The 13,803-nt window shown below is 43.6% G+C and overlaps 1 protein-coding gene across 3 annotated transcripts in view; it reads right to left on the reverse strand.

The window, feature by feature from the left end:
- CREB3L2 (cAMP responsive element binding protein 3 like 2) overlaps positions 1-13,803 on the reverse strand; it is a 120,244-nt gene that overhangs the window by 45,773 nt on the left and 60,668 nt on the right. For all 3 annotated transcript variants that reach the window (XM_045495804.1, XM_045495807.1, XM_045495805.1), the window contains exon 2: positions 2,397-2,613. In XM_045495804.1, the coding sequence (XP_045351760.1) occupies positions 2,397-2,613 (217 nt within the window). The remainder of the gene's footprint in view (positions 1-2,396; positions 2,614-13,803) is intronic.

Genomic DNA, 13,803 nt, shown 5'->3' on the forward strand with positions numbered 1-13,803 from the left:
ACCCGTCAGTGCTCCCTCATCCCTTCCGTCATGTAAGCATACAACAGGAAGTCTGCAACTGGAGAGGGCTCTCATCCACCCATGCTGGCACCCTAATCTGGGACTTCCAGGCTCTAGAACCATAAGAAAGTATTTTTTGTTGTTTATAAGCCATGTAATATTTTTGTTACAGCAGCCTGAATAGACTAAGATGCCCGCCCACGTCCTTCAGCAAGTCCCTATCCATTTTTCTGATTTCTTTTTCTGTATATCACTGATCACCATCGAATAAGCCATATATTTTACTTTTTTCTTTTTCTTATTTTCTGTCACCCCTACCTCCTAGAATGTAAACTCCATGAAGGCAGAGACCTTTGTAATTGTGTTCACTTTTTACCCTCAGTGCTTAGAACAGCGCCTCGCAGGTTAAGTACAAGGTAGGTACTCAATAAATCGCTATGAAGTGAATTTTAAGAGTGAATCATAAAGCATTTATAAAATATCTACTCCTACTTGGCACTGTGTTTGCCCCTGTACAAGACAGCTGCGAAAGGCCAAGAAACACCACCTGATCAAATGCATGCAGCCCAGTGTATGTGCATAGTCAGAGAGCAAGCAATGTAGGGGACAGCAGAGCAGGTGTCTTCCCTGATGCCATCACCAGAGGTTAGGAATGTGCTTCAGTCTTTTCTATACCTTCTCCCTTAACCACTTACTGTACAATTAACTCAGTGAAATAACTGTTTATCAGATACCATCAAAGTGCCAAGCACAGTGCTAGGTACCAGGAACACATAATCATAATTGCTCACAAACCAGCTCAAAACAGAGAAGAGAATAGAAAAATAAATAACGGCTGGAATATAAGGACACATGTAATAGTCTCTAGACAAACGGCAAAACCAAAACAAAGAAACACACAGAAGCAGTGCTGTGAAAACATAATGGGTGACAGCTTCCAGATGGGAGAGTCTGGCACCGGATGACACTGAGTTGGGTCTTGATGGGTAGGTGGGAATTTGACTGGTGGGGCTGACAAAGGTAATGGGAACCCAGAATAAAGAAAACAGTGTAAGAAAAGTCGTGGAGTGGAAAAGTCAGTGCCAGAGGCACACAGACAGGGAGAGACGGGACAAGGTGGGGAAAGGAGGTAGGATCAGCCCACAAAGGCTTTGAAAGCTATGCTGTGAGGTCAGCTTCATTCTATAGAACAATGGAGGACTATCTGAGATTTTGCAATAGGGAATGAATATGAACAAAAGTGAATATTGATGGCTAGAAACCCAATATCACATTTCATTGTAGGTCATAGCTTGGGAAGTTAAGAAATCCTCCCCCAAACTTTCCTGATCACCTAAAGCCCTGCCATCCTCTTACAGTTCCTGGTTTGAAATAAGAATGATTGCAACAGTGGGTGAGAACAATATCCTTAGTATTAGCAGCTAAGAATGATATCCTGGGCTAGGCACTGGCATATATTCTGATGTTTAATCTTTACAAGACATGAAATAGATGCTGTTTTTATCCTACTTTTACACATGAGGAAGTTAAGTAGTTGGCCCACAAGTAGTCACTGAAATAGAACTTAAACTGAGGTCTGACTGTGGAGGACATAACCTTAACCACCACCCTTAGCATATATTCTCCATTTTTATAGTCAGTTGTGTACATTTCTAATGTTCCCCACGTGGTAGGTTCTATGAGAACAATGTGCTCATTTTTTATTTCTATTTCCTCCAGGGTCTAGCATGTGAACTCAAGAACTGCCAGGTGAATCAATAGCTACAATTTAAGGCACTGATAATATGTAATAAAGGAATTCAGACCTGGAAGAAAGTCACTTTACAGACACATGGTCAAACAGCTTAACACTCTAAAGCCAAGAAAACTAGATCTTCAACAAATACCATACTGTTGGCATTGATGATGGGCATGAAACGGTCACCAGGAATGCTAGGTGACCTAGGAATGCTCGCCAAGATCTCGTATACATGTGGTCAAGGGAACATGCTGAATATGGGTTAAGAGGAGGCCCAAGAAGCTGGTGTGGAGAAGATCGGTCATAAAAATTCTTTCTCAGAAAAAAATGACACGATCCCTTAAGCCATTGGAGTTACCGGAATTACCAACCAAACAGGCCAACCTTGATTTGCAAAAGGATGTTCTGCTGCCCAATCCACGGGGTCAAAGAGAGCAACTACTGGCATTCGTTATAGCAAGTTCCCAGAGCACACGGCCGGGGTGGGGAAAGCATCCCGTGACTCTGCATTTCCCCACAGCCCAAGCCCCAGGCTTTCTGTGGAGTAGGTATGCGGCTAACATGGGTGCTGACAATAGTGTAACGCACACTCCACACCCCCGAGGAGCTCCGAGTCAAAGGTCCCATGGTCCCAGTATTTCCCCTGCCCTGAGTTTACCGTCATTGAAGCTGTCACCGGTGGCAACGTGGGTGAACGGTGACTGGGCCCGAGGCTCCTCACACAGGGAGTAGCTGTGCTCAGCCTGGATGAGAGGCGCCGGGGATGTTGGGGACGGTTCCACCTCCATCGACACGCTCTTCTCGGAGAGGAAAGGGTCATTAAGGAGCTGACCCAAGACGTTCTGGGAAAACTCATCCAGAAGTTCTGAGAAGTGCTACGAGACACAAAGGAGGAAGAACTCAGTTTCTCTGAAGCGTGATCTGACAGGTACACAACATCCTAAGGCAAATCTATCATTTGCTGCTTCAAATGAAGCCATTTATATACGGTGTCCAGTTATCTCTTGCTGTGTAGCAAACTAGCCCAAAGTTCAGTGGCTTAACATAAGTACACTTTATTATTCCTCACTATTCCATGGGTTGGCTGGGCAGACAAGCTGGTTTCATCTGAGTCCACTGTGCTGGAAGGTTGGCTGGGAGCGATGTGGGGCCAGGCCAGCCGAATGGCCGGACCCTTTCCCCAGAGACTGTGTCAGGCCGAGATCCCTCCCATGACGGCAGAGGTGTCCTAACGGGGAGAAAACCGAACCTGAATGGCCTCAGCAGTCACACATCATCACTCCCTCCACATTCTTTTGGTCAAGGCAAGTGGTGAGGCCAGCTCAGACACATGGGATGGAAAAACAGACTCCACCTCTCGACAAGAGGAATGGCAAAATCACAACAGAAACAAGTGTGGGCGAAGGACAGCACCACTCACTGGGGGCCAACGCTGTAACTACCTACCTCATTTTTCATGGAAAATATCTTAAAATACACTATATCCTCTATTTCTATAGCACGAGGGTGCTATTTATAGCAACGTGCCAAGTTCAAAGACATCAGAGGCAGCTTCCTTCTGCTCTCTCCAACCACCCGGACTCTGTGTTCCTCTCCAGTTTTTCCTTAATCTCTTCTCATCCTCCATGTTCAACACCACTGACTCCCTAACCCACAGCATGCCATGAAGATGATACAGGAATGGTCTATACACATACTCACAGGGACTCCTACGTCCCTGGTTCCACGGTCTCCACTCTAACGGAGCTGCAGCCCCAGCCACTCTCCCTCATTGATAGGGGATATTCCAGGGTTTTTTTCAATCTTGGCACTATTGACATTTTGGACTGGATAATTCTTTATTATGGGGGTGGGGATTTTCTGTGCATTACTGGGTGTTTAGCAGCATCCCTAGCCTCTACCCAATGAACGGTAGTAGTGCCCCCCTAGTTTCAAAAACTGGAAAGGTCTTCAGACACTGTCAAATGTCCCTGTCAGGAGTGGGGAGAACCATCCTTGGTTTAGAACTACCACTACAGACTACATTAAAAATAATAACAAAATTAGGGGTGCCTGGGTGGCTCAGTCAGTTAAGTGTCTGACTGTTGATTTTGGCTCAGGTCATGATCTCACAGTTGTGGGATCGAGTCCTGCATTGGAATCCGCCGAGCTGACAGCACGGAGCCTACTTGGGCTTCTCTCTCTTCCTCTCTCCCTGCCTCTCTCTCTCTCTCTCTCTCAAAATAAACCAAATAGACTTGGGACACCTGGGTGACTCAGTCGTTGAGCATCAGACTTCGGCTCAGGTCACGATCTCACAGTTTATGGGTTAGAGCCCTACACTGGGCTTTGCGCTGACAGCACAGAGCCTGCTTCAGATTCTGTCTCCCTCTTTCTGCCCCTCCCCTGCTCACGTGCAGGCATGCTCTCTCTCTCTCTTTCTCTCTCTCTCTCTCTCAAAAATAAACGTTAAAAAAGAAAATCTTTAAAATAAACTTTAAGGGGTGCCTGGGTGGCTCAGTCGGTTAAGCGGCCGACTTCAGCTCAGGTCATGATCTCACGGTCCGTGAGTTTGACCCCCGTGTCGGGCTCTGTGCTGACAGCTCAGAGCCTGGAGCCTGTTTCAAATTCTGTGTCTCCCTCTCTCTGACCCTCCCCCGTTCATGCTCTGTCTCTCTCTGTCTCAAAAAGAAATAAACGTTAAAAAAAAATAAACTTTAAAAATAATAACAAAATTAAGTTAAATTTCAAAGTTCATCATAGCACCTGCTGCCAGAGCCACTTCTCCCTTCTTCACATTCCCTGAGCCACTTAATGATTAAATTTTAGGGACGCTTCTGGTATAGAAAGGAAGTTACAAAAGCAGATACAACAATAGGAGCACTGATTGCAAATGGTGATGCTTAGGGTAGGCAATGAAAACTCTTGGGATCCCCATGGATGCTAAATTCTACCACTGAATTGTCAGTAAAGGTGTTTTGAAATGAATGCAGCTTGGGGACAGGAAGGCAGGAGGTTAGAGCTCTAAGATTATGGAGCTTGTAGGACAGAACATCTCCTTTAATAAAGGTGAGAAAGAGACAACAGGGAAGAGGCCCTTGTAGGCTAGGTCCTCAAAGTAGAGTTAGGTTGGTAGATTTCACCAACATCACCAACAGGAGAACTGGCTGAGTCTCATCAGGACTTTGGGCACAGGTGGTTCGGCATCGGTCATCTATAAGAATAAGAGAAGTGCTTGGGGGAGAGTTCTCTGCACACAAACACGTTTAGAACCGAGTAGTCCTTAGAAGCATCCAGGCAAGAATTCCCAAAGGCCGACTGCCTGCATCCCAATTACCAGGAGAGTTTTGTTTTTGTCATTTTATAATGAAATATTTTAAACACTCGGAAAAATTATAGAAAATAGTACCATGAATGATTATGTATTCATTCTTTTGGGAAAAAAATCTTAACTTTTCCATGCTTCCTGCTACAACCTGTTTTTCTTGACTCTTTCTTTTTAAACAAATATACATGAAGGGACTTACTGAAGCCCCCAACCATTTCTCTTCATCCCTCCTAAAGTTACTGCTACCCTGAACTTGCTTATCATCCCTATTCAGGTCTTTACATTCTTACTACATATATATGCTTTGATTATGTACATATGAACCTTTTAAACTTTAAATAAATAGTGCCATACCTCATACGTCTTTCTGCAACGTTATGGTCTCCAAGAATATTTTTCAGATTTATTAATATTTATACAGGTAGCGCTGCTGCATTTACCTGCACCTCTGGGTTGTGCATCCCATTGCATTTATCTATTTCTTCTTGAGAAGAAGATATGTAAAGATTTTATTTATGTATTTAGAGAGAGAGCATACATGCCCAAGCAGGGTGGGGGGAGGAGCAGGAGGACAGGGAAAGAGAACTTTTTTTTTTTCCTGTGAGGACTAAATATTTTATTCCTGACAATTGGTTCTATACACTTTTGTATTGCATTTCGCTTTTCGGTAACTGTATATAAGCTGTTCTTGAATTATGTATTATATAAACTTGCTTTCCTTCATGGTATTTTTTAAAAATTTATTGATTTATTTCACATAATTTACTTATTTAAATTAAAGTTAGTATTTGTTTCAGGAGTAGAAGCCAGTGATTTATCACTTACATACAACACCCAGTGCTCATTCTAACAATCGTCCTCCTTAACCCCCATCACCCATGTAGCCCATCCCCCCCACCCGACACCATTCCAGCAACCCTGTTTGTTCTCTGTATTTAAGAGTCTCTTATGGTCTGTCTCCCTCTCTGTTTTTATCTAATTTTTTCTTCCTTTCCCCTATGTTCATCTGTTTTGTTTCTTGGCAAATGGCAAGATTTCATTCATTTTGACCGCAGAGTAATAATTCACTGTATATTTATATATACACCACATCTTCTTTATCGTAAGTCAATGGACATTTCTTAATCCCTATCACCTATTTCACCAATTGCCCCCACCCACCTCCTATCTGCCATCAGTTTGTTCTCTATAGTTAAGAGTCTCTTTCTTGGTTTGCCTCTCTTTCTCTCTCTTTTGCTTTTTGCTCATTTGTTTTGTTAAATTCCATATATGAGTGAAATCATATGGTACTTTTGTTTTTCTCTGACTTATTTCGCTTAAGCATAATACTCCATCCATGTTGTTACAAATGGCAAGATTTAATTCTTTTTTATGGCTGAGTAATATTCCATTATATATATATTTTTTATATTATATATATAATATAGTCATTATATATATAAATATATATATTTTAAAAAATATATTTATATATATATGTAAAAAATATATAAATATAAATATAAATATAAATATAAATATAAATAAATAAATATATATATATATATATAAAAGCCCCATCTCCAGAGGGGTTGCACCAGTTTCCATTCCCACCAACAGTGCAAAAGAGATCCTCTTTCTCCGCATTCTTACCAACATCTGTTGTTTCCCGAGTTGTTAATTTTAGCTATTCTGACAGGTGTGAGGTGGTAAGTTATTGTGGTTTCTTTAGTATTTCTCTGATGATGAGTGATGTTGAGCATCTTTTCATGTGTCGGTTAACCATCTGGATGTCTTCTTTAGAAAAATGTCTAGGGGCGCCTGGGTGGCACAGTCGGTTGAACGTCCAACTTCAGCCAGGTCACGATCTCGCAGTCCGTGAGTTCAAGCCCCGCGTCAGGCTCTGGGCTGATGGCTCAGAGCCTGGAGCCTGCTTCCGATTCTGTGTCTCCCTCTCTCTCTGCCCCTCCCCCGTTCATGCTCTGTCTCTTTCTGTCCCCCCCCCCCAAAAATAAATAAACGTTGAAAAAAAATTAAAAAAAGAAAAATGTCTATTCATGTCTTCTGCTCATTTCTTCACTGGATTATTTGTTTTTTGGGTGTTGAGTCTGATAAGTTCTTTATAGATTTTGGATAATAACCCTTGATTAGATATGTCATTTGCAAATACATCTCCCATTCCATAGGATGCCTTTTAGTTTCGCTGATTGTTTCATTTGCTGTGCAGAAGCTTTTTATCTTAATGAGCTCACAATAGTTTATTTTTGCTTTTATTTCCCTTGCCTTCGGAGATGTGTCAGGTAAGAAATTGCTGTGGCCAAGATCAAAGAGGTTGTTGCCTGTTTTCTCCTCTTGGATTTTGATGGCTTCTTGTCTTACATTTAGTCTTTCATCCATTTTGAGTTTATTTTTGTGTATGGTGTAAGAAAGTGGTCCAGTTTCATTCTTCTGCATGTTGCTGTCCAGTTCTCCCAGTACCATTTGCTAAAGAGACTGTCTTTTTTGCATTGGATACTCTTTCCTTTATCCAAGATTAATTGACCATACGTTTGTAGGTCCATTTCTGGGTTCTCTATTCTGTTCCACTGATCTAAGTGTCTGTTTTTGTGTCAGTACCATACTGTCTTGATGATTACAGCTTTGTAATACAGCTTGAAGTCCTGAATTGTGATGCCTCTAGCTTTGGTTTTCTTTTTCAACATTACTTTGGCTATTTAGGGTCTTTTCTGGTTCCATACAAATTATAGAATTGTTTGCTCTAGCTCTGTGAGGGACACAGAGAATCTGAAGCAGGTTCCACACCCAGCATGGAGCCTACACGGGGTTCAATCTCATGACCCTGAGATCGTGACCTGAGTCAAAATCAAGAGTTGGATGCTTAACCAACTGAGACACCTAGGCACTCCTAAATATTTTATTATTATATGCGATACTGTAATAAACATTCGTCAACATGACAGGAAATTAAAAAAAAAATACAAATCCTGTGACCCACCTTTAGAGATTTTGAGTTGTTAAATCTACCACCACTGCCTGTGCTTCTAATGCTTTAGTTTTTCAACTCCTGAAGGTCGACCTCATCTGCACTCACCTCCCCCACCCCCCTCCCACAAGCTCCACTTTACAATTAGTTCCCTAGAAGCTTACAATGTCCCCAGAGGTTGAGATATGCCCAAGTTAGAGGAAGATTCATGGATTTTGCAGCTACCATGTGTTAAATCTTAAACAGATAGTGGGGATACAAAATAGTAAATAAGAAAATACCAAAGGCCTGGGCCTTTCCTGACCACGCTTTGCATACAAGGAGCACAACCCCTGCAAAACTAAGATGAAGACCCAGGTTTCCAGACTATAATATAACCTGAAGCCAGGGTCTGCCTCCCTGAGCAGGTCTCCAAGGACAAATTTCCTGGTTGCCTGCTGGTGAATATTCTTCACATATCTGACAGAGGTCCTTTCAAGACCAAAATTAAGGTAACAAAAAGAGAAATAAATAACACAAACTTAAACGGCAAACACAAGAGCTGGACTCACAGTCCCTGCGTTTCCAAGCCACGTTTCTGTCCCCTGAGCGGCAATGTCTACTCTGGCCAGCTGTGCTGACCCTGCTGACCTTCTGCAATCCTGCTCTACCCTGAGGCAAGGCTCTTTTTGATTGCAGGGCTTTCCCAGGGAAGCTGCCAGGTTGGGCTGCTCGGCTGCCACCGTTTTCTTTCTCCTGAGCAGCACTAATGAATGTTTTCATGAACATCCCCCAGATAACCAATAATAAACCTTCTCTAACTCTGCCCACCATCCCCCAACTCCCTCTACTTTGGGCTTCACAGTAATTATCACGTTGCCAAACAACGTAGCTCTAAATGACAGGCAGTCCCGAAGAACTCGCAGTTGTTCCCAAATGCGTTATGATCACCTCCTCTCTGGAAAAAGAATCCCCTCAGAAGGAGGGACCGACTGTACCTAAGCTCCACCCACACCTAGGAACTGGGCAAGGCGGTGAGCACTGAGTAAGTCCCAGGGTGGACACTTGTGATGGAGAAAGATATCGTCCCGACTGGTCTCAACCAGATGCTGTGAGTCAGCCCAGCAAATCAGCTCCAGCTGTGGGCAGCTGTGGGCTCAGGCACTCAGCAGACAGGCTGACGTCCCAGTGCCAGTGCAAGAAAAAGGCCAGAATCGGCCCACCATTAATGGCAGCCAGTAAGAGAGGGTCTCAGAGACCAAAAACCAAAGAGGCAAAGTGACCCTCCTCAAAGAGGGAGCCTTCTTGGATCTTGCTAATACTTTAGCAAAGGACTATGCATGTGAATCCAAGAGTTTTAGAATTTTGAGTTGAATTTTTTTCAAAGACAAGGCATAATAGCATTTCACTATTCTAATAGTCCAGTCAAGCTTTCTGGGGTTACAAGTCACTTTCATAGCATTCCAATCAATCAATGCTCACAAGACCTCAGTCATCTGCTTGAGCTAGACCTTGAACTAAGGTCCTTTTTTTAAAAAAAAAATGTTAATTTCTTCATTTTGAGACAGTGTCTGTACATGAGTGGAGGAGGGGCAGAGGGAGAGGGAGAGAAAATCCCAAGCAGGCTCTGTACTCAGCACAGAGCCCAACATAGGGCTTGATCTCATGACCGTGAGATCATGACCTGAGTCAAATTCAAGAGTTTGCCGCTTAACTGATGGAGCCACGAAAGGGCTCTTATTTCAAACTGATGGAACTTTCCCCATAGTGTTTCTCCCAGGAAAGAGGTGTTTGAGGTTCAGATCCAACTGCATGGACAAGTTCTATCAAGTATGAAACCATGACCCTGCCGACGATCACTGATGGTGCGGCTGACAGGACCAGCAGGTGCCAGGTCATCTGGTGGTGAAGCCCTTCACATATTAGACTTTCAGAAAGTGAGCAAGGTGTTGTCCTATAAGGCAGACATGTGCTCTTTCACAAATGAGAAAATGGGGACTCAGGGCAGTTAGGTACATTGCCCAGGGTTGGGGTTGCGGGTTCTGAAGCGCGTGCACTTTCAACTATAGAACGCTGCCGCATTTAAGTCTGCCTCCAAAGCTAACATGTAGTGGGGGCTGGAGTTGAAAAAACATTGACATAGATTTCACCAACAGCCCATCCACTCCTCTACCACAAACACAGTCTTCCGCATTCAGTGTGGAAACATGCCACGGGGTTGTTAGATGGGGTGGCTCCCGGCATCACTTCTGTGGGACACTAGCAGTAACGATGATGAAGGCATGTACTTGCCCTTAGGGCACGGTCCTGCCAGAGGGTTCCCGGTCCCATCACAGAATCTCTGACTTGGAAGAAACCTCCTTGAAAGGGTTGAACCCCTGCCTCAGGACAGGAACGTTCCTCACCCACTTCAGTGAAGACCCTTGGCAGCTTACTTTAAGAACCTGGGTCAAGGTTTCGTCTCCTCATTATCTAAGACCTGGCACTGAATGTCCTCCAGCCTGGCCCCAGCCATCCCGTAGTCTTGTCTGCCTTCATTCTGACCGGTGATGCCTTCATTCCAACCCTCATCGTTTCCTTATGGCATGGGGCAATATGGCTTTAGAGCCAGCTCTGGATTTGAATTCTGGCTCCGAGACGTATGGGCCTGAGCAAGATGACTTCAGTTCTCTAAATTTCAGTTTGCAACCCCTGTAAGGTAAGTATAACAACAGTACCAGCTTCCTGTCATGAGGATTGAGTTAAATAATGCATGTGATACACCCAACACTTCCTTGGCATAGCAGTCAATTTTTTAAAAAGCTCTTTAGGAAAAAAAAAATTATCAAAATTAAAACAATAAAATGTTGGCATTTTGTACTTGCACACTGGCTTCCCACAGTGCTCTTTCTAGAATATCTTTTCATCTTCCTATGCATTAGGAAACTACGTTTTAAAAAAGAACATATCTGTTTCTTCTACAGTCATCCTAGACAGACACAGCTTCAATAGACTTTTTTGCTTCTCTGACCAACTTCAGCCTTTTGGAATAAGTATCTCTTAATTTGACACATTTTTACTCTTCTTTGATGTTTCTCTCATTGCCAAGTGACGTAAATCCTTTACCTTTTAGGCCTTATAAACTTCATAACCAAGATGGAAACATTTTTACCCAGCCCCCCTGAGCCTAGTACAGACCACAGGTCATATGCACTCAACAACTGTCTCTTGTCTCAATTTATTGTCATTCTACAATATCCCAGTCAAACAGTAAACAAATCTCAATGAAAACCTAGGCCTCCCTATAATTATAAATAATTGCTATCAAAATTTTTAAAACATTATCCACGTTTACAAATCAATTAAGAGAAATTCTTAACCTTACATAAACTACTTACTTTATAAAAAAAAAAAAATCACCACATTGCTGAAGCACCGACATTGTATTTGTAGATCATTGGCCAGTTGTCAAAGGGACATGCAAGGAAAGAGTGGTTTACAATCTGGGCTGCCTCCCGCTGCTAACAACCGCCCCAAGAACTGAAGTCATGGGGGTGAGGAAAAGGGAGGAGGAGAATAACGGATTCATAATTCTTTTCAAGTTCATTTTTTATTTATTTTGAGAGAGAGAGAGAGAGAGAGATAGCAAACAGGGGAGGGACAGAAAGAGAGGGAGGCAGAATCCTAAGCAGGTTTCATGCTGCCCGTGCAGAGCCTGACGTGGGGCTTCAACTCATGAGCTGCGAGATCATGACCTGAACTGAAATCAACTGAGCCACCCAGGGGCCCCAGGACTCCTAATTCTTGAGCTTGAATAACTGGTCACATAAAGCTACTGAGCTGACTTCCTTGCATAGCTCACCACTAGGTTTTCTCTCTTTCAACAGATATAGTGAGTGTTTACTCTGAGCAACGCGCTGCATTGGCCGAGATGTACAGAAAGATGAGTCAGGGTCATCTTACAGAGAGATGACGGTCCTGAGGGACAATAGGAGTTACCTGAAGTGGATGTCCTGTGCCCTTACCGACCGATGTGCTCAGAGAGCATGTTCAAAGCAGTTTTGCCCTCCAGAGGTGGGGCCGACAGGCATCTCCTGTGCTCAGACTAACTGAGGAATGCCAGCCCCAGCCCTGGACTTCTCTGGCTGACATACCATCTCTTCTAGATTCAGTTTCCTTGTTTCACTCTGTGTGTGTGTGTGTGTGTGTGTGTGTGTGTGTGTGTGTGTGTGTTGGGGGTGGGGAGAGCAAATAACTGGATTTTGGACTGAATCAGTAGTTTCCCACCTTTTCTGATCTTTGGACTCTTTCGGGAATCTAATGAAAGCTTCCTACAGAAACATGCCCACAAGCACAGACTCCTGGTGGCTTCCCACCTCCTTGAGCCTGTCCAAGAACAGGAGAGGAGGATTCCACGGATTTCCAGTTAAAAACCACCAGCAGAGATAATACTACAACACACAAATAGTTACAGGTCATTGCTATCAACCTATTCAACTCTAATACCCTATAATTTTCTAAAATGCTGCAGGCAATACAAAAGGCAAAAGCTTTTCAACTTAAGAAAAGGCCCTCTTTCCGCTTCTTGGGTCTGCTCCTGTTACCCTGCCGTTACCCTGCCTAGGGCAGTGAAGCTGGGGAGGCACAGGAGGTAACCATGGGATAGCAGCACCCGGCAGCTCCCTGCCAAGAGGCAGGGGCCCAAGGCCTGCCCTGGGCTCCAGTATATGCACCTAACAAAGATGCTATTCTCCAAGCCTACTGCCTGAAATGGGGCTGCCTTTGCTGCCCGCATCTGGCTGAAGGCTGGCTCTCAGGCAGGGGAAGGAGGGTTTTTAGTGAAAAAATTGTAGCTAGAAGCCTTGCCCAGAGCACAGAATGCTTCAAAGACTTGGAGCCCCACATGTATGGGACGTGGTAGGGGAAGGCTGACAACTCCCAAAACCTCAAAGAAATGCAAAGAAATAATTTTGAGGGCACGCCTCAAATTTACCTTAGAAACCAAGGTTTCCCTCTAGCAAAACACATAGTTGGCCAGTATAGTTGGCCAGTATTGGACAGGAAGAGAGGGAGGGAGGAGGGAGGAGGCAGAGGGAGGAGGGAGGTGGGGGAGAGGAGGGAGGGGAAGGAAGAGGTGTCCTCCCCTCTCCACTCTCCCAGGGGCCATCTTCAAGGAGGCTGCTCCTTAGACCTGAGTGGATCTTGCCCTGCAAATGTGCCCTGGGCACAAACCACCCAGAAAATGGCCTAGCAGGAGAGGAAAAGACTATTCTGTCAAAAATCACAAGGAAAAATAAAATGGCTCATAAGTCAAACCCTAATACAGTGGAATTTCAAGGTCTCTCAATTTTTTCCAGTACCAATTTTAGGTACGATAAAGAAATCTGGAGTTGAGCTTTAGAATTCCCCATTAAACAAGCAGTTTGGGGGGATGGGGGTTGGTGGGGAGAGGGTTGTATTTTTGGTAGATGCTTTACTGAAATTTTACAAGCAGTAGCAGAAATTGTTTCTCAAGAGCCCTATTCCTGCATACAATCATTGGTTTGTAGTAGCCGGATGTGCCTTTCTCTGTAAAAAAATAAAAGCATGTAAAATAGGGTTAGTCAAATTGTAAAGGTTTTGGGGATGCTTGTATAAAGGAAGCCTATTATAAATTCATTGGTAGGGTATATTCTATTTTTTCTAAAAAGAGTCACCCCTAATTTATTTATTATGTAAACATGAATTTTTATGTGATATTTGTTTCCAGGGAGATGCACCAAATACTAATCCCCTTTAAACTGCATGATTTTTCACCATTAAAGCAAGTAATGGTGCATTTTCTCCAAATGCAATCCA

This window comes from Leopardus geoffroyi, chromosome A2 (genome assembly GCF_018350155.1).
Source record: "Leopardus geoffroyi isolate Oge1 chromosome A2, O.geoffroyi_Oge1_pat1.0, whole genome shotgun sequence".
In the NCBI taxonomy this organism is placed as follows: Eukaryota; Metazoa; Chordata; class Mammalia; order Carnivora; family Felidae; genus Leopardus; species Leopardus geoffroyi.